This window comes from Cryptomeria japonica, chromosome 11, assembly GCF_030272615.1.
Source record: "Cryptomeria japonica chromosome 11, Sugi_1.0, whole genome shotgun sequence".
In the NCBI taxonomy this organism is placed as follows: Eukaryota; Viridiplantae; Streptophyta; class Pinopsida; order Cupressales; family Cupressaceae; genus Cryptomeria; species Cryptomeria japonica.
The window spans coordinates 545,089,704-545,110,437 of NC_081415.1; the positions used below are offsets into that span (position 1 = coordinate 545,089,704).

At 36.4% G+C, this 20,734-nt stretch overlaps 1 protein-coding gene across 1 annotated transcript in view; it reads left to right on the top strand.

Annotated features, from left to right (window-relative positions):
* The window catches only part of LOC131051505 (26S proteasome non-ATPase regulatory subunit 4 homolog), a 39,407-nt gene that overhangs the window by 11,337 nt on the left and 7,336 nt on the right, over positions 1-20,734 (top strand). Inside the window, exons 4-7 of the mRNA XM_057986065.2 lie at positions 18,025-18,139; positions 18,226-18,435; positions 18,546-18,882; positions 19,492-19,627. Coding sequence (XP_057842048.1) covers positions 18,025-18,139; positions 18,226-18,435; positions 18,546-18,882; positions 19,492-19,627 — 798 coding nt within the window. The remainder of the gene's footprint in view (positions 1-18,024; positions 18,140-18,225; positions 18,436-18,545; positions 18,883-19,491; positions 19,628-20,734) is intronic.

Consider the following 20,734-nt stretch of genomic DNA (forward strand, 5'->3'; position numbering starts at 1 on the left):
GGAACATTAAGAGAAAGCAAGAGACCTCAGAAGCTCACCAACTATGTTGAAATGATGTGCAACATTATTGAGACCGAACCATAAAATGTAGAAGAAGCCATGAACCAGCAAGTGTGGAAGTTAGCCATGGACGAAGAATATCAATCCATCATCAAGAATGATGTCTGGGATATTGTGCCTAGACCTAAAGGTAAGTCTGTTGTATCCTCTAAATAGTTGTTTAAAATTAAACATACTGTTGATGGAAGTATTGAGAAATATAAAGCTAGATTTGTACCTCATGGTTTTTTAAAAGGAAGACATAGATTATGAAGAAACATTTGCACCTGTTGCTAGATATACTTCTATTAGAACTATTATAGCTATTGCTGCAGCTAAGGGCTGTAAGGTACATTCAGATGGATGTAAAGATTGGTTTCCTTAATGATGTCATTGAGGAAGAAGTCTATATTGAGCAACTAGAAGGATATGAGATTCATGATAGGGAATCTCATGTGTGCAGATTGAAGAAAACTCTTTACGGCCTCAAGAAGGCTCCTCGAGCTTGGTATGAAAGAATTGATAAGTATTTGGTTAGTCTAGGATTTTGTAAGAATGATGCTGATTCTAACCTTTACTTTAAATTATTTGATGGTAAAATGCTAATTCTGGTTTTGTATGTGGATGATTTATTTCTAACCGGTGAAGATAGTCTCATCATTAGATGTAAGAAAGAATTAGCTACAAAATTTAAAATGAAGGATCTAGGCCTAATGCACTACTTTCTAGGTTTAGAAGTATGGCAAAGATATAATGAAATCACATCCTTAGTCAAGGAAAATATACTATTGATATATTGAAAAGGTTTGGAATGATGGACTGCAAACCTATGTCTACTCCTATGGAAACTAATTTGAAGAAATTGAGTTTATCTGCAGCTAACTCTGATTTTGTAGATCCATCGGAGTACAGACAGCTGATTGGATCCTTGATTTATCTAGTTAAAACTAGACTGGATATTTGTTATGCCGTGAGTGCTCTTAGCCAGTTCATGAACAAACCGAAGTATGTTCATCTTGTTGCAGCCAAACATATTCTGAGATATTTGCGAGACACAGTTGGCTACAGGTTGAAGTATCCAATCAACACTGTCATCACCTTGGAAGGCTACTCTGATTCTGATTGGGGAGGAAGTGTAACCGATAGGAAGAGCACTTCAGGAATTTGTTTCAGTTTGGGTTCTGCAATTATCTCCTGGGCTAGTAGGAAACAATTATCAATTGCATTAAGTACTGCAGAAGTTGAGTACATTGCATCAAGTGTGGCGTCAAGAGAAGCATTGTGGCTTCGCAAGCTTCTTGTTGGGTTGTTCGAACAACCTTGGGAACCCACTTTCATTCATTGTGACAATTAGAGTTTTATTAAGATGTCTGCTAATCCCGTGTTTCATGATAGGTCAAAACATGTGGAAACTCATTATCACTATATTCATGATATGGTACAGAGAGGTGCCATTTAGCTGAAATATGTCAGCACTGATGAGAAGATTGCAGATGTTCTCACGAAGCCTCTAGCTCGTGTGAAGTTTGAATACTTCAGAGAGAGACTTGGAGTTGTTGAGAACACAACTTTGGCTGAGAGGGAGTCTCAGTCCCAGTGATGCACTAAGTTGCATCTTCCACCCTTTGTAGGCAATGCAAGGTGGAGTCACCCTCTGTGGATAATGCAAGGTGGATCCATCCTCTGCGGGCAATGCAAGATGGATACAATGAAAAGATCCATGATGTTTTGTTACAATATGATAATCCTCCCTAGCTAAGAGGGAGTGTTGAAAATAAATAGCCAATTCGGATTATACTTGATTAAATTTTAATGTTACCTAGTGGAAATTAAAATTTAAATACATATTGTAATAACTTAAAGCGATTACAATAATGTAACTTGTAATCATATGAGACTGGTCCTGTTTGGGTGTAACGTGCTAAGGCAACATGTAACTTGTGATGACATGATAGGTCAAGACCTATTCATGTAACTTGTAAATAGAATTCAAATTTATTGTATTTTGGCGCCAAGTTCATTATAGCTGACTAAGGCAAATGAGTTACTTGTATCTCCTATATAAACAAAGCGATGTAATCCATCCTACACACCATTCATGCATTCATCCAATTCAGCGATCTGATCTGCAAGCAATTCAAGACACATCGAATATACATTGAAGGCCTGCCATTGTACTCTGGGGTCAGTGAACTCACTTTGGAGAATAGTGAATTCATTCTAGCTAAGTGAATCCAGTCAAGGGTGGCGATTATCATCAGATTGAAGGACAAGTCAAATTCGGATCAGAATTCAAGATTCAGATAAGTCAGTTTGTTCATGCCCTAAGTGGGCAAATTTGTACTTGGCTATCCCTTGACATTTAATATAATCTGATCTTACTCTTGTTGTTGGGTTTTTCTAGGGTACTGCTGTGTTGTTCTTGTATTGTTTTGTACTGTTATGTGTTGCATTTTTAGTTTCAGTTATTTACATTCAGTCTGATCACTAAAATTAACAATGCAGACCCATACATACCACTAGCCTATTACCTATGTAACAAACTACAACAAACATGATAATAATTATCATGTCTCCTAACAATAATATTAAGTTCTTTGTCAACAACTTAATATTATGACATTTATTCATAACACTAACTCGCATAAACTCTAATTTATAACACCTATGTGAACACTAACTCCCAACAGAAATGTCTTCAGTTTTTGATAAAATTATATTTATAAATATATTGCAATCTCACCTTAAGTTGGAATTGTTGTTTTAGGTCAAATTCAGGAATATCCCATGAAGGGACATTACATTTTCCCTCGCAGTCCACTCTTGTGTCTTGATTATAACTTGCAAGGGCTTCTACAACTTAAGCAACCTCTACAAAAGAATGAAGTAGGGGACAAATCAAGTCTCATCTTGTTTGAGGAATTCTTTCAAAAAAAAGATTGAAGCAATCCAAGGAGCTGTGATGTTTACCCTTGAGCATTCACATGTCCTTTGTGTCTGTGACAACCTTCTTGATCCTTTGAATTTCACCAATGTCCTTGAGTTCATCACATGCACATAATAAGGGGTACAATAGATGTGCTTGTAGTTGGACACAACCGATTTACCTGGTTGCTCAATAAACATATGTTGTATGTGTAACTACGTGAAATACATTTAAAGACCATTCTCAATGATCTCTCAAAATTTGGGTTTGGAACCTTGTATCCTTGCATTATCTTGAGCAGTTGATCACCCTATGAGGAAAGAAGGTTCATTGTTACATGAAATCATAATATTTTTATTAGATTAAGAAAAAATATTGCTTACAAAAAGATTACATAGAAAGCTGCCCTGCATCAAAAAACTTGAACCAGAGCAGACTGAACAAGGATAGGAACAAAAAATGTCATAATCAGCACAAGGGAAAACGCTGATCGCACCCAGAAGGACAGAAAAGAAGAACAAAACTCAGTGCAGATCCCCAGAGGTTTGGGCAAGAACAAACTGTAATGCTCCCTATATGGAAATGCCCTAGTTTAGCCCTAAATCTCAATTTCCAAATAAACAAGCGGGGTTAGAAATACCTTCCACCTGATTGGATCCCTGCAAACAGATTAGAAACCATTTACAACAAAAATAATTCAATAAGCAGATTATGTGTTTTAAGCATCATTAAATTCATGACAGAATTATCAATTTAATCATAAAGCATTTAAATATGTTTGGAAAGCTCAACCATAGGAGAGGATGGGAAAAAGTGACTTTGATAGGGTGTCTTGGATCCTCTACCCTAGGTCCAAGGGTGGATATACCATCCCTCTTGGCCTCATGTGGCCCATGCCATCCATATGAGGTGCTGTATCCAGTGAGGTGTCCACATCTCGTTCCCCTTCATCTTGCCATCCATTTCCTAGGATTGGACTTCTTGTGTTGATTCTCCATGATAAGGGGACGAGGTTACAGCAGGGTGCCCTGGAAGCTCCTCTCTCCTAAGCCCAAAGGCAGTACCCTCTGTACCCCCTTGGCCTCATGGGAGTGTCTGGTCCCCAAGTTGAGGTGGCGTACCTAGGAGAGCACCCCATCACCGTACCCCTCTTGCAATCCATTTTTCCTCTACCATGGCTGGAAACATTCAGAACATATGAGGAATGTATTCTGCATATAGTAAATTCAATGTAGAGTATCATCAATCAGATTAATATTTACTGTGATATAGATTCAGAAATAAACATACAGCATATTATTAACAGTCATAAACGGTCAGATATATAATAGACAGTCATATATATATTATAAAAAGTTATAACCAACAACATATTATTAATCTTCGACGAGCAGATAATATTCATCATGCTGTGCATTAAGAACTCATACCCAAACCCACAAGTATATTCGGGCTACTGAATATTAATTATTAAAATTCAATGGCTACTGAATATTAAATTATTAAAATTCAATCTAATTCCATTCGATGTCTTCTCTGAAAGACTTCTTATCTCTTTATAGTTCTCAAGATAGGGTGAATAGCCACATCCCTTGTCCTTCGTTCAAGAGAGGTGTCTTTTCTAAATGAACTGCTGGAGCCTTGTGTGAAATTGCACCCTTTGGTGTTTAACTAATTTATTAATCTGGGCATAATTCTTTGGAATCATTATGTGAAATTTCTGCTATATATATCAAGAATTTAAGTTATTACTGCCCTTATGTATGTACTGGTTGGCCGGGTATATAAACTTGTTTTGTTTGCCAATATAGACGGTCGACCAGCACATAAATGATATTAATTTAATTTAATATTTCCCCTAATACCTGGTCGGCCTTCATTTAATTAATTATTGCTAAAATTATTATTTATTTATTCCCCTAGTTGGCACTATTCATTATTTTAATCTGGCTCAGCTTTCATATTTTAGTTGCTCATGTTTTCAGTGCTGTGACTTGTATTTATAAAGCCCTAATTTAGGGTGGGACATGACACAAACAGAATTACAAGGTCAAGTTACTCTCAGAAGGATGGATCATGCAAGTAGGATGAAGAACTAAATCACTCCAAACACCACCAAATGCTAGCAGGTAGGAGGATAAATCATTGCAGGCCTTCAATGTGTCCTTAGAAGACGACGATACCTGAGAAAGGACATATCTCCATGTCTTTGACAATAAGCACATAACCTTTTGGAAATACAACCAACCACCAAACCAGGACAGCCATAATCTTCACAATATTCTGTTGATCTTATCAACACTGTAACAAACCTTTTCTCATTAGTGTTTATTTTTTGCCACAGATGCATTGAGTTGAGTTTGCAGGTTGAGCAGAGGGTTCTTTTTGTTAAAATAATATTAATATCTTCTATAATGGTCATCTTCTATTTTTAGTGGTCATCTTCTATTTTTAGTTGTCGACTCATTTAGCTTTTAAGCTTAATTTGGCTTTCACGCTTAATTTAGCTTTCACGCTTAATTTAGCGTTTAAGCTCTTTAATCTTTTACTTCAACGTTATGTTCTAATTATAGAACATCGTCTTGTAACCTCTATATATATGTGTGTATATCATTCAATGTAATCATCCGATTATTGAATCATTCATTCAATTTATTTTTCATGGTATCAGAGCGGGTCGATGGGATTCTTTAAAGTTTGGCAAATTTTTTAATAAAAATTCATGGCCTTTTTTCTGGAATATTTTCCAGATTTTTTTTTAATTTTGCTTTTTAGAAGGCTTTTTGAGGGTTTTTGGTTTGTGGGCGAATTTCTTTGTTGGGCAGCAGTTCATGTTTTTTTTAGAGTTCTGGAGATTTTCGGGCTTGCAACCTGGAATTTGTTTATTGCAGATTGAAAATTTTCTTAGGGTTTCTGCAATTTTTGACTAGGGTTTTGACCTTTTAGTTCAAGTCGAAATTTTATTTTTCTTGTAGATTCTTGGTGGGTTTTTCGAGACCTCAACTGGGTTGTCGTCATATTTTTCTGGGTGCATCGTTTTCCATGCCTCAATTTTTGAGCCGTCAGATATGCATTTTGTTTTCAGATTCTTGGTGGGTTTTTTGAGAACTTTTCTGGGTTGGTCTCAGATTTTTTTGGGTGCCTCGTTTTCCGCACCTCAAATTTTGTGCCAGCAAATTTGCCTTGGAATTTAAAAACAATTCACAATTTCTGCTATTTCTGTGGACTTTGGGATTTTTGCTGGTTTTTTTGGGCACCATTTATGCTATTTTAAGTTTGCAGAAATTTTTTAATTTCTGGATTTCTTCCAAACCTTGAAATTTGCACCTTAGAATTCGTGCCAGAATTCTCCTCCAGGGTTTCAGATTTTTTGTGCAGCTGCTTCTATTCTGATTTTTGAATTAGATTCTTCTGTCTCATGCTTTCACTAGGTTGACCTCGTTCAGCCTCCATTTTTGTGATTGCATCTTTGACCAACATCATGTTGGAACACACTCAAAAGTTCAATAGCTGCCACAATACTTGGAAAAAGTGCATGTTCACAATATCTGAATATTGTTACCTTTATCAGATTGATTTAAGCTAGACCTCGTCTTATAGGTCCAGGGTTTTCACAATTTTTCTTGAAAAATTGTCTGTCGGTTTTCTGATTTTTTCCACAAAAAATCCTAGGAGGGTTTTCCCGATTTTGTCCTCAAAAATTGTTTGTAGGGTTTATAATTTTCCCTTAAAAATTATCTCATCTGTAATCTATGATATTCGTGTAAGATTTTAGTTATCTGTGTTTTACCGTTTTTTTCCACAAAAACGATGATTTGTAACATCAGATTTCTTGGCTTTTCGATTTTCTCCTCAAAATCGTAAATTCTCTTTCCGAGGGTTCCTATTTCAAGGTTTCAAATTTTTTTCCTAAAAATCATTATCTGTCATCCGCAAAGCTTGCGTCGGATTTCTAGGTTTTCACGATTTTTTTTCAAAAATTGTTTGCTGGTTTTTACGATTTTTTCCTCAAAAATCATCTGTAATACGCGAAGTTTGCGTGGGATTTGTGATTCGCGAAGTTCTCTGGTTTTCATCGAATTTTCTCCTAAAAAATCGAGCTTTGTTGCAGTCAATTTGGGTCGCACTTGTCAGGGCGAACATCTGCAACTGTGGTATCTTGCAGTCAGTTTTGGAGTTGGTACTCTTCTGCAAAAGGGTTTGCTGATTTTTTCCTCAAAATCAATGTTTCAGGCTTCAGTAATTCGTGTGTGCCAGATCTCTAATTCGGGTGTGAAGGCTACATTCGCTTGGATGGCTTTTGGTACTCTTGATCATTTACATTCTGCAGATCCTGGGAGGGTCTTCGTAGCAGCAAAGTGTTCTTTGCATGTGTGATGATAACACCTGCAGTGTTTTCTGTAGGGTATTGAGTACGATGACCATTAGGGAGGGTGTTAAAATAATATTAATATTTTCTATAATGGTCGTCTTCTATTTTTAGTGGTCATCTAATATTTTTAGTTGTCGACTCATTTAGCTTTTTAGTTAATTAGCTTTTAAGCTTAATTTGGCTTTCACGCTGAATTAAGCTTTCACCCTTAATTTAGTGTTTAAGCTCTTTAATCTTTTACTTCAACGTTATGTTCTAATTATAGAACATCGTCTTGTAACATCTATATATACGTGTGTATATCATTCAATGTAATCATCCGATCATTGAATCATTCATTCAATTTATTTTTCACTTTTGAGGTCAGGTTTGGCGTGGAGAGAAGACCGCAAAAGGGAGATGCGGGAGGATAAATACAGGATCAAAGCTGCCAATTTGAGGGGATAGAAAGCATGGGAAAAGGCAGCTAGGCATTGAAATCCCCAGATATGCTTAAAGATAATATGCTTGAAGGTCTGTGTAATGAGGCTGTGCTGTGGGGAAAGACCAAGAAGAACCACCTTCCAAGACCAAACTTGAGGGAAAAGAGCCAGAAGAGTGGAGAAGAGGAGGTTCCATAGCTGTTGGGCATGGGGGCAGGAAATAGAGGGAGAAATGAAAGGTAGTCTCTCACCAATATGAACTTTAACATGCAGAACTTTCCAAGCAGTTAGTTGGGCTTTAGTATCAACTCTGGTCTTCCAAATAAGACTGCTTAGCTTATTTCATTATCTATGATTCAACCCTTGTCTATCCTTGGTAGTATGCAATGAACTTACGAAGTAGTAGGAAGCTTTTTTTATTTCCCCAGTTGTCACATACAAAGTTTGTGACTAATTGAGTCAGCTACTTATAACAAGTCTTAGAAGGAAGCCAACACAAAAATATGTAAACATGAATAGTCAAGAGGATTTGGTTGCCAACTTGTATTCTAATAGCTATGGATGGAAATCTGTTCGTCTAGTTAAAGAGTTTACTTTTGATCTTAAACACGAACCATTTCTACATATCTTTGAGTTAATTCCTATTACGGAAAGTAAAACACGGAGAATGATTATTAAGATATTCGATATTAACAAAGCAGTGAAAGTCTCTCTTAAATAAGAGTTACAAGTGATTTATCCAATAAGGATAAGATTGACAATTAAAAAAGTAGATGACAACTAAAAGAATAAAGAATATTCTTAAAGTCTATCCTAGCAACTTAATTTACCATTATAAACTAATATTACAATATTACTTAAATAACCGTAATGGTCAATCTACCAACTAAACCAAGCTTACTTCGAAATTTATAAATTTGTTAGGACTCAAGAACTTGGTAAAAACGTTTGTAGTTTGGTCGTCAATTGGACAATTTTGGAACAACATTGACACATCTTTGACAAGTTGCTAGATGAAATGACAATGAAGCTTCACATATTTGGTACGCTTGTGGAAGATTGGATTCTTGGCAAGCTTTATCACCCATTGATTGTCACAAAACGAGGGTGAAGGCCTTCTTGCTAGAGACATTTTAATGTTTGAAAGCATCCTTTAAAGTCAATTGCCTCACATGCTGCTTTGATTGTTCCTTGATATTTTGTTTTTGTTGAGGAAAGAGCTACTGCCTGTTGCTTCTTGTTGGGCCATGTGACTGCACTTGTACAAGATTGAAAATATATTTAGAAGTGGATTTCTAGTCGTCAACAAAACCTGCCCAATCTAAATTTGTGAACCCAACAAGCCTAGGATGTTTGCTTTTGCTATACAAAATGCCAATGTCAAGTATCTCTTTCACATACCTCAGTGCCCTTCTCGTTGCAACCCAATGTTTTGCCTTAGGTGTTGTCATGAATCTGGAAATGTAACAACATAACTCAAGTCAAGTCTCATGGCTCTAAGATAGATAACACTGCTTGCTAGCTACCTGAATATTGACTCATTGATCAGCCTTTTTTCCATAGGTGTAGACAAGATTTTATAATATGTCATTTTGAACTTGTCGAATAAACTCTTGACATATTTAGACTAAGAAATGAAAATACCACTTCCTATTTGCCAAACCTCTACACCTAGACAATGATTGTACTCGAATTACACTTGATTTCTTCAAAATCAAATGTGCCTCGCTATTTGTAATGATATCATCTATGTAAATGACCATAGAATAATATCATTGCCAATGCTTTTGATGTATAAATTTGGTTTTGGAGGACTTTACCAGAATCCTTGTTGAACCAAATACCTATCAATCTTTATGTACCATCCCTTGGGTGATTGCTTCAGGCCATAAAGAGCCTTCATCAATTTGCATACTTGATGCTCCTTTCTTGCAACTTCAAAACCTTGAGACCATGTCATGTACACTTATTCCAAGTCGCCATTGAGGAAGGCAGTCTTCATGTCTATTTGATGGACCTTCTAGCCAAATTACATTGACATGGCCAGAGCAAGATGGATGGTGCTCATCCTTAATGGAGGAACAAAGCTCTCATAATAATACCTTCTCTTTGCAAGAACCCTTTAGCCACCAATTGTGCTTTGTACTTAACTTTGTAAACCCATTCACAATCAATGGGTTTCTTCCCTAGTGGAACATCTAAAAGAACCCCCAAGTCTTATTTTACATAAGACTTTGATGTTTGGTTTCCATGTCCTTTTTGCATTTAGGTTTACCTGTTGCTTCCTCAAGCACTGGAGGTTTGTAAACATCCTGAATGTTTGGCCATAAGAGCAAAGTTAACTGTGATCTTGCTTTTGCTTGTGGATAGTTTCCACATGATCATTGAATGATCTCAAATATCACAAACAATTTTTTCCCACCACTCAAGTCTACTTGTAGAAATCTTTTCTTCCAAAATGGTGTGGCCATCATCACTTGGGCTGCTTGGTACTATATCATCTGGATATTGATCTAGGTTCTCTTGAAGAAAATCCTTTGGTACTGGTACTTGCCAAGGAGATTCCACTTGTTGAACATAATCAGTCCCCCGTAGCTAATGGAAGTTGGACAGCCAAATATATAGCCTTAGAGGCTGGTCTTTAGTACTCTTGATGTTAGATGAGTGTCAACATCTTTGCTAAATGTCAAGCAATCACCGGTCACATCATTCAATTTGTAGGCTATATGATTGTCACTATACCTTGTGAGCATCAAATTGTGACTCTTCAAGTCCATTTGGTTCTCTTTCGTCTAGAATCCAAACATATGCAATAGAACTGAAAATCTTAATGTGACTTGCTCTTGGTTTCCTCCTACACTAAGCTTCCTTTAGGGTCTTCTTGGGAACACTCTTGTTTTCCAACATACATCAAGCCATCTCTGTAAAAGTATGGTTCCTTCTCTCAACAACTCCATTTTGTTGTGGAGTGTAGGGTGTTGTGAATTGATGTTTGATACAGTGTTTAGCACAAAAGTCCATAATTTGTTTGAACCAGTGAACCATGGGGATGCATTCCCCCTTGCTTCATCAAACCCCACGTTTCTAGGACACGGATGGTGCATCCCTGGCCACCATTGTCGGTGCTTCGCTGAAAACGATGGGGAATTACCTAGGCATCTCTAGGACATCTGGGGGACGTGTAGGCATCCCTTGAGTGTCTCAAAGATGCTTGGGTGTTTCTCATTGCTAGACTTGAAAAAAGTGCAATTTTTTTTAAATTTTTGTTTTTTAATTGCAATATAAGGGCTAGGGTCAAATGCTAATTGGATATGGGCTCCATCCATGCCTCCTATGCATTACAAATCCTCTATTTTAGTCACATTTGTTTTTTGAATTTTTTTTACCAGCTAGGTGAAGAGAGAAAACTCAAAAAAGAGTGATTGAAGGAGTGAAAAGAGATAGGTTGATTGAGTCCAAGTGTAAGAGGAGTGACAAGGAGCAAAAAGAAGAGGAGGATTCTACAACATTTTGGAGAGATTTTAAGCACGAGGTAGGTTATTTGTTGTTTTTTGTTTGTTTCATTTTTTTTTGATGTTTTCTCTTTGTTTCATTTTCAAAATCAGATTTGATGTTGAATCTTGAGGGCAAAATGATGAATGATTCATCATTTTGCCCTCAAGATTCAACATCAAATTTTAAATTTTGTTTTCAAATTTGTTAAACTAGGTTGAAACTAGGCACTTATTGAATTTATTTTCATTTTGATTTCGAAAAGTAGTGTCACAATGAGCTCTCATGACATGAGTGGGGATGAGATAGAAATCATTTTCGTAGTGGAAATGAATCAAAATATGAACCTGAGGTTGAGGGGGGTGACCATGGGGTTGATCCTAGAGCCCAATCTAGTTTCATGGCAAGTGCAGTAGCTAGTATAGATCACCCTTCTGAATTATTGGCATAGTATGCTACTAAGGATCCTTATGATCCTAGGTCTTCTCTCAAACAATTTGTATCAAAAATACCCGGCACAACAGGGATAGATGGTGGCAACATTATTAGAGTTAATGCACACTTCCTTTTTCCTCAAGGAAAAGGTGTGGTCCGGTGTCGTCTTCTGAAAGATTATAAAAAAGTTGAATGACAATGCAGTTGCAATGTCTACTACTTTGTTTGGTAGGGCACAACTTCAACAAGGCCAGCTTCATGCTTCTAGTCATACATTGTAGACAAGAGGAGTGATTTCAAGACCTTCGTCCACTTCTAGTGTTTTGGCCCAATCACGAGAGGGTAAGGGGACCAAGAAATGCAAGTTGCAAAGTAACCCCATAGCTGAATTGTTCAATGTGCAACTGAAGGATGAAATAGATGATGCCATTGGCAAGTTCTTTGCTAATGGCATTCCATTTCATGTAGCTCGATCTCCTTATTTATAAGGAGATGATATCGATGGTGGCAAGAGGATTGTCATATGTGCCACCAGATGTGATCAAATTGAGGACCACGATCTTGGATAAGAACTATTCCAAGATCAAGGTTTTGATGGAAACGATGAAGGCATGTTGGGTGGAGTCTGGATGCAACATAGTTATGGATGGGTGGACGAACATTAGCCATCCTCCACCCATCAACGTCATGGTTATGTGTGCAGAGGACCCATACATTCTCAAAGCAATTGATTGTATAGGACATCACAAAGATGTTGATTTTCAGGACCTTCTCGAAGGAGTTCTTGAAACTAGTTGAGACCAGATATGCATCCTATTTCATTCTCTTGGAGAGAATGATTGAGTTGCAAGAGGCACTGCAACTCATGGTTATGGCGGTAGAGTGGGATAGGTTGGTTGAGGCCAAGACAAAGCAGGGGAGGAGGGTGAAGGAGATGGCGAAGAGTGACATGTTTTGGAGTGATGCAAAATACAGTCTCCATCATTGCTCCAGTTTTCCAAGTTATTAGACATGGGGATGGGGATGCACCTATCCTTGAAGAGGTGTATGAGTGCATTGATTCTATGCTTGACTAGATGAGGGTTGCTATGCGAGGGAAGGACACCACTTTAGCATTCTACAATGAGCACATTCGACCAATCATTCAACATAGATGAGACAAGCTTAACGCTCTCTTGCATATGGCTGCCTATGCCTTGAATCCTAAGTGGTACAAGGCTAGGCTTGGTAGACTTACTTTGATTCGAGATGATGAGGTGAAGGCAGGGTTCTTTAGGTGCATTGATAAGATGTATGATGCTAAAAATGCTTGTACAATTCACACCTAATGGACCAAAATTGCCACTCTTAGGGGTTATTCAAACGTGGCTAAGATGGATGTAGCAACTATGGCACCGGCGGACCCACTTTTGTGGTGAAATTGTCATGGTCAAAGATCTTTGATTACCACTTTAGCAATTTGTGTGCTATCTCAAGTTTCTAGTTCTTCAGTTGTTGAGAATAATTGGTCTATGTATAGCTTAATCCACTCTCTTAAGAGGAACAAACTTACCTTTAGGAGAGCAAAGAAGCTCGTGGTTGTACATAGTGCTTTGCGTCTCATTGATTGCAAGAAACTTGTGTACAAAGAGAGTCTAATGACACGATGGGATGTAGAGCCAGAGGAGCCATCGTAGGTTGATGAGGATGCTACCACTTCAGATGCAGGGTTGGTTGGTGTTAGTTTGGGGAATCTTAACCCTGAGGAGGCTAGTAGTTGCAGTGATGAGGAGTTTTGGGATGACTAGAGGCCTCGCTTCACTACATTTTGATTTGTACTTAGTTTGACATCATGCTAGTAATTGTATGATACTCATTGTAATGATATAATCATCTTTATGATATTTTTGATATAATAGAAATCTTCAATTTGATGATTCAACTGACAAATACTATTTAGTATTCAAGACATTTTAGTATTTAGTATTTTCAATTTTGGTATTTTAAAATTTTACTAATTTGCCAAAATTTCATTTGAAATGTAATTCTTGTACATCGTTTCACATCTAGTTTTTCAAGTACTATATGCTAAGTCACCGTGTTCACTGAATTTTCGGCTTTAGGTTCAAAATTCAGCAAACCTATCAAAACGCAATAAAATTTGTTAAAATCCGTCTATAATTCGTACGACATAAAGGTTTGAAGGTCTGAAGGTCGTCTGTTGATTTTGAGTGTTTTTTGCCCTTGTTGTCTGTCTTGTTTGTGCTCTAAACCACCATTGAAGCACTTTGTTCGTGCTTTGTTGGTCTGAGCCCCTGCCTCGCTGCCGCTGTTTCCCCGCAGTGTTGTGTCTGTTCCGAGATTTTTTAGGTTTTTTTCTCTTCGCTTACAATTTGTTATTAAATTTAAGTTATTTGAAGAGTTCATATTAAATGTATGTTAGGAAGAGTTAGATTAAAGAGTTCATATTAAATAGATTAAAGAGTAAAGATTAATATTATTCTTTAATTTATTAAATAGATTTAAAGATTTCATATTAATATTAATAGATTTAATCTTTAATCTATTCATATTAATCTACTCATATTTATTATTTTATCTTTTTTATTTATATTAAATAAAAATATTATATAAATTTAAAAATGTTAATAATTTATTTTTATTTATATTAAATAAAAAATATTATAATATTAAAAAAATATAATTTATATAAGCTGAATTTTTTTTTCAATTTTTTTGCTCTTGCCGAATTTCATTCGAATTTTATAGTTGTCAAACTCGAACTCGAATTCGAATGCGGTGACTTAGACTATATGTATATCAACACCACCCCTTGTCATACCTCTCGTCATTGACCCCCCGCCATCCCTAAACTTATGAAAAAATATTGCTCAAAACAATTGGATAATCTATTAAAAAATATACAAGCGTATATATAGAGATTACAAGAGGACATTCTAAATTAAGAACATGTCGTTTAAAGTGAACTACTAAAAAGCTAAATGCTAAATAAAGCTTAAAAACTAATCAACTAAAAAGCTAAATGACCATTAAACAAGGAACTAAATATAGGTGACTAAAATATAATTAAATATTCTAATACCCTCTTTTAATGGTTATTTTATTTATTAACTACCCTACAAAAGACATTGCAGGTCTTTTGATCACAAACGGAAAGAACACTTTGCTGCAGAGACCCTCCTTGGATCAACGACGTGTTAATGACCAAGAATACCAGAATCCATCAAACTTGATGCTAGGTAACCAAACTGAAACCTGAAACCACGATGTCGAGGGAAAATCGACAAACCCTCCAAAACTGAAGATACAAATCATCATTTTTGTGGAAAAAACGGTAAAAACTCTGAATCGATTTTTGAGAAAAAAATCGAACAAAACCCTGAAACTTCACGTGGTAAGACACCAAACATCACGCGGTAAAACATTAGACATCACGCGGGAAAACACCAGACAACATCATGTGGTAAAACCCTGATTTTTGAGGAAAAAATCAAGCAAAACCCTCCCATGATTTTTTATGGCAAAAAATCAGAAAACCCAAAAACTAATTTTTGTTGGAAAATTAATAAAACCCAAAAATATTTTTTTTGGAAAAAATTATCAAAACACAAATAATTTTTTAGGAAAAAAATAATCAAAACCCAGAATATATATTTTTTTAGGAAAAAAAATTCAAAACCTCAGAATAATATTTTAAGGGGCAAAATTAATAAAGCCCAGAATATTTTTTTGAAGAAAAAAATATTAAAAACCCAGAAAACACGGGTCGGAAAGCCGTCGCAGGAAAAAACGCAGAAAAATTCAGACCCGACGCGCATAGGCAAAACACGGAAAAGGTGCCAAAAAGAGAATGCAGAGCGTAGAAAACCAGACACAGAGGAATCGCAAAAAATACATATTCCGCCCAAAAATCATACAAGTAGAATGGCGCAAAAAACGTGATGTAAACCCTGCAAGCAAAAAAAAATTGCCGAAGAATACTGATGAAAATCGCGCGCAAGAATCACACTGCTGGAAAAAAATCCACTAGCCGCGAAAAATTGTGGGCAAAAAACCGCAAAAATAATAGCGCAGAACCAGAGTGGTCGCGAAGGATGAAAGATTTGACAAAAAAAAAATGTCGCTGCAGACGAAATCCTGCGAAACAGAATAACGCGGAAAAAAATTCCCCCCCCCCCCCCCCAATCCTTCCAGAAAATCGCAAAAACTCCGCCATAAAAGCAAACGTGATTTTTGGAAAGGAAAAACCCGACCTCTAAAAAACACAAACTTCCAGCAAACCCTAGCAGGCCGGACCTGCAAAAACTTCTGATCCAATTCGCCCAGGAAAAAACTAGAGAAAAATTTCACTAAAAAATTTCAATAAGAAATTATTTTAGAATTATAAATTTTCCAAAAATTTTTAAATCCCGCTTTGATACCATGAAAAATTATTGCTCAAAATAATTGGATAATCTATTAAAAAATATACAAGTGTATATATAGAGATTACAAGACGACGTTCTAAATTAAGAACAAGTCGTTTAAAGTGAACTACTAAAAAGCTAAATGCTAAATAAAGCTTAAAAGCTAATCAACTAAAAAGCTAAATGACCATTAAACAAGGAACTAAATATAGGTGATTAAAATATAATTAAATATTTTAATAACTTAGGCCTTTTGTCCCCTTGTCCCCGAAACCCATTCTGGCGTCCCCCACATCCCCTCATCCCCAATGTCGGTGGAGCAGTGGTTTGAACAGAATTCACCTCCATTATTAGGCCTCATAGTGATTATTGAACAACCACTCTTTCTACTAATGATTTGAACTTTTGAAATTCTTTAAACACTGTTGATTTTTCTTTATGAAAAACACCACATTTTCCTATTAATCATCTACAAACAAGAGAAAATACTTGGCACCTATAATTGATGTTGTATTCATTGGTCCACAAACATCTACATGAACTGGATGAAGGACCCTCTTTGCTCTCCAAGCCTGTCCTTTTGGAAACAGAATTTTGTGCTGTTTCCTTGCTTGGCAAGCTTTGCAAACACCCTGTATCAGCTTTTGGATTTCTAATAAACTATCAACCATATTCTCTTGAGCCAATTGAGAGAGATTGGAAAGGTTGAGATGCCCATAATGTTGATTGCAAAGAGTTATAATAGTAGAAGAACTCTTTGCTACCAATGCATGCTCTTGCACCTCTCCAGTATGAACAATTTGATACAAACTATGATCTTTTATGCCAATTGCGATGGATTTCTTGCTTTCTTGTCAACAATATGGCTCTTGTATGTGCCAAAAATGACACCCAACTTGGGACAATGGTGCATAATCTGACTCATTGAGAGCAAATTGATCTCTATGTTACATAGTACGCATTGAGGAAAACAAGATTTTTCCTTCTAGAGGTTATTTCAACATTGTCTTTGTTGACAATTGTATACTCACCACCATTGAAGATCTTTTTTTTGAGGGGGTAAAAGGCTGAGGCCTGTAATAATATATTAATAATTAAACTATAAATTTACAGGAGCTATAAAGAGTATGAAGAAAATACCAAAAAAGAACCCTCTAATAGATATAAAATTCCAATCTACCGTGTACTTCGTGAACCAATCCTTCTTGTGACTAAAACGTTGAGATACTCCAAAATCAGTATACCATGCAGAAGAATTTACATGATCTGCTGGCTGTTTGTCGCTGAATGCATAGAAGGCTGACTCTTCAAAATGTTTTGTGACATGAGCCTTTTGTAGAGGGCCCTCCCTGGCTGAATTTCTTTTATGTAGATGAAGTAAACTGTGATTGGTGCTGCAGTAGCCAATGCAGTTGAAGCATATCCATATAAAGTTGGTTGGTGGCAAAGTGTCAATATCTGAATATAAGCAGTAGCATTTTAACAAAAAATTCTGACATTTTGAACTTTTGCTGCTTACTTATTTTCAGCTCAAGGTGTGTTTGATTTCTGTTGCTAATCATTATTGCTGTTGAAAAATATCCAGAGATCCTGCTGGTGTTCTTGAATTTTTGGATGCTGGTTCCTTTATGGTATGCAATGTTTCTTTGGATGTCTCTTGTTTGTGATATAGTCTGTAAATTGGTATCAGAGTTCTATCAAGGTTGAAATTGACTTGAAAGTTGAATATCAAATATGTTATCAAATTAGCTCTTGTAATACCCTGGGTAATAAAGTCGAATAGTGGTCAATGGTTTCTACAGATGTCTGTTGAATTGGTGCCAGAGTTATATCAAGGTTAAATTTAATTTGAAAGTTGAATACCAAGTCTGTTATCAAATTGTCCTTGTAAAAGCTTGGGTAGTAACAGGTTTCTGAAGTTGTTACCTGCAGGTTTAGAAGTTGCTGGGGAGATGAATATGACTTCTGGTATCCAAGTTGCTCAGCTGGCACTTAAACACCGACAGAACAAAAAACAGCAGCAAAGAATTATAGTGTTTGCTGGAAGGTATTTTGGGTGCATTATATTTTATGCAGTTTTTACGAAAGATTTGATTATATTTTGAGCCTATCTAACCATGTTTACTGTCTCAGTCCTATTAAAGCTGATAAGAAGACATTAGAAGCAATTGGAAAGAAATTGAAGAAAAATAATGTGGCATTGGATATTGTGGATTTTGGAGAGGAAGATGATGGGAAGCCAGAAAAATTAGAGGCTCTTCTTGCAGCAGTAAATAGTAATGACAATAGTCACATTGTACATGTTCCTGCAGGTCCAAATGCTCTTTCGGATGTCCTACTCAGGTATTGAGTGAGTAGTGGTTGTAAGTTTAAGTTAGGTGAAGAGGTTTTGCAAGTCATAACATTAACAGAGTGATCATGTCTATAGTCTCATTCAATTTTTGTATATGCAGCTCACCTATCTTTACTGGAGATGGTGAAGGTGGAAGTGGGTTTGCTGCTGCTGCAGCAGCTGGTGCTGCCGCTGCTGCTGCTGCAGTTGCGGGTGGAACAGGTTTTGAATTTGGTGTTGATCCAAATTTGGATCCAGAATTGGCTCTGGCTCTTCGAGTGTCAATGGAAGAAGAGAGGGCAAGACAAGAGGCTGCAGCAAAAAGAGCTGCAGATGAAGCTGCTTCAAAGGCTACACAGGAAGGACAAGAGCAAGGGTCAAGCTCTCGTGATGTGTCAATGGCAGAACCAAGTGCTACTGTAGCAACAGGAGCAACTGGAAAAGGGCCTGATCTAATGGTATGTATTTTCATGAAAAAAATTTCAGCTTCCTTTCTGGATTAAAAGTGATTGTATTTAGCTATCATTATTATGAGACTTCAAGAATCTATGGCCTTCAAGAATCTATAGCCTTCATATCTTGGCCCTGTCTTTATAGGGACAGTTCTGATTTCCACCGCCTTAAGAATTTTGTGAAATTGGATCCATTATTATATATGAGCTCAGGTGCTATTTGGTTGAGGTATTACTAGATTTGGAAGAAATTTGAGGTCTTATTTGTGATCTTGCTGATTTCCTTTTTGTAATCATGATGCTCATTCAGTTATGTTATTAAATATTAAACTTGTTCAAGGACATTGAAATAAAAATATTTCTTAAACTGCCATAGAGACCTTTGAGTTTCTGTTGTATTTACTACTACGTGGGAAGATTTACATGACTGAGTCATTTGTGTGACTGTGATTTGTTTTGGTACTGGCATTGCTACATCTACAACAAATGATTTTCTTTTGGTGTGTTGTAAACACCAATAAGATTCATGCTTGAACTTTGATTAATACATTTTGTAATGTTGGTAGTTTAATAGAATTCTGAACAACTAATTTGACTGTCTGTCCCTTTTGATAGGATGATGAGACTGCTCTATTAGAGCAAGCTTTGGCGATGTCAATGGATAATCCTGGAACTAGTCAATCTGGCGCTGTCTCCATGGGTGATACTCATATGGCAGAAGCTGGCCCAGAGGATCAAGATTTGGCTTTTGGTTTGTTTCTTTATGCAATTTTACTGAGTTATGGATTGATAAGTAAATTAGTTTATTTAAGGTGAATGCTGAATAATGTAAATTTGGAGGTGGGGGATAATGAAAATCTTGAAATAACATTTTGTATGCATGCTTCCCCCACTGCACTGGCAATTTTTCACTAGCATCTATGAGCTTTTGCACTTCAGTTTTCTGTTTATTTATTATCCCTGCAAGTTCCTGATTTATTTCAAATTATATTGTCTAAAATATTTGTGTGCATATTTCTATTGCTTCCACTACAGTTTATATTTATTTAAACTGCATTAATGAAGTTTTTCATACTATTTTTCTTCTAGTTGTAATTTCGCTAATTCTCTTATTGCATATGATAGATTTTAAATTTCGGTTTGGATGATTTTTTTGGTGCCCAAAGGTCTGCTATATCTTTCTTGTACTTGATCTAGTCAATGAAGGACTTCCCATTGTTTCAGTCAGTCAAGTAGTCAACAAAATGTGTAATTAGTAAGCTTGTTTATAAGTCCCTTTGTAGCCCATATGAGGCTCTTTTCACCCTGAGCAGGTCTTAAGTTACATAAGGATAGGCAGCTCCACTAAAAGAGATCTATTCATTATTAAAATGTGTTTGAATTGGGAATTACAGTCATCGAGGATGGGCTCCCATGAAGGATCAAAACAAGTTCCATATAAATCAAAAGATTCAACTGCAGTTTCACACATTGACTTGTGGCTCTTGATGAGAAATTATTTAGAGTTGCTCTCTGAGCATAAGAATCCTCAATTTAACTCTCTTCTGCGCATGCTCAGATGAATAAAAGGCTAAAAGCTCATGGGGAAAGTTTCTTATGGGTAGGGTTGCCATCACCATCATTTACCACTCAATTACCTCTTAGAATCCATATGAGGTGCCGTAAATATTCTAACACAAAAATTGCTAAGCATAAATTAATACAATTCTGATGTCCATAATAGAAGTTTTGCTCTGCCTTAGTTTACAATAAGATCCTCTTTCTGTTCAGGGTTGACAGCGTGGATTGCTTATGATTTTTTGCCAAGCTCCACCTCACCAAAGACAGAAGATTCTATGTGTTAACTTGAAGAGAGATT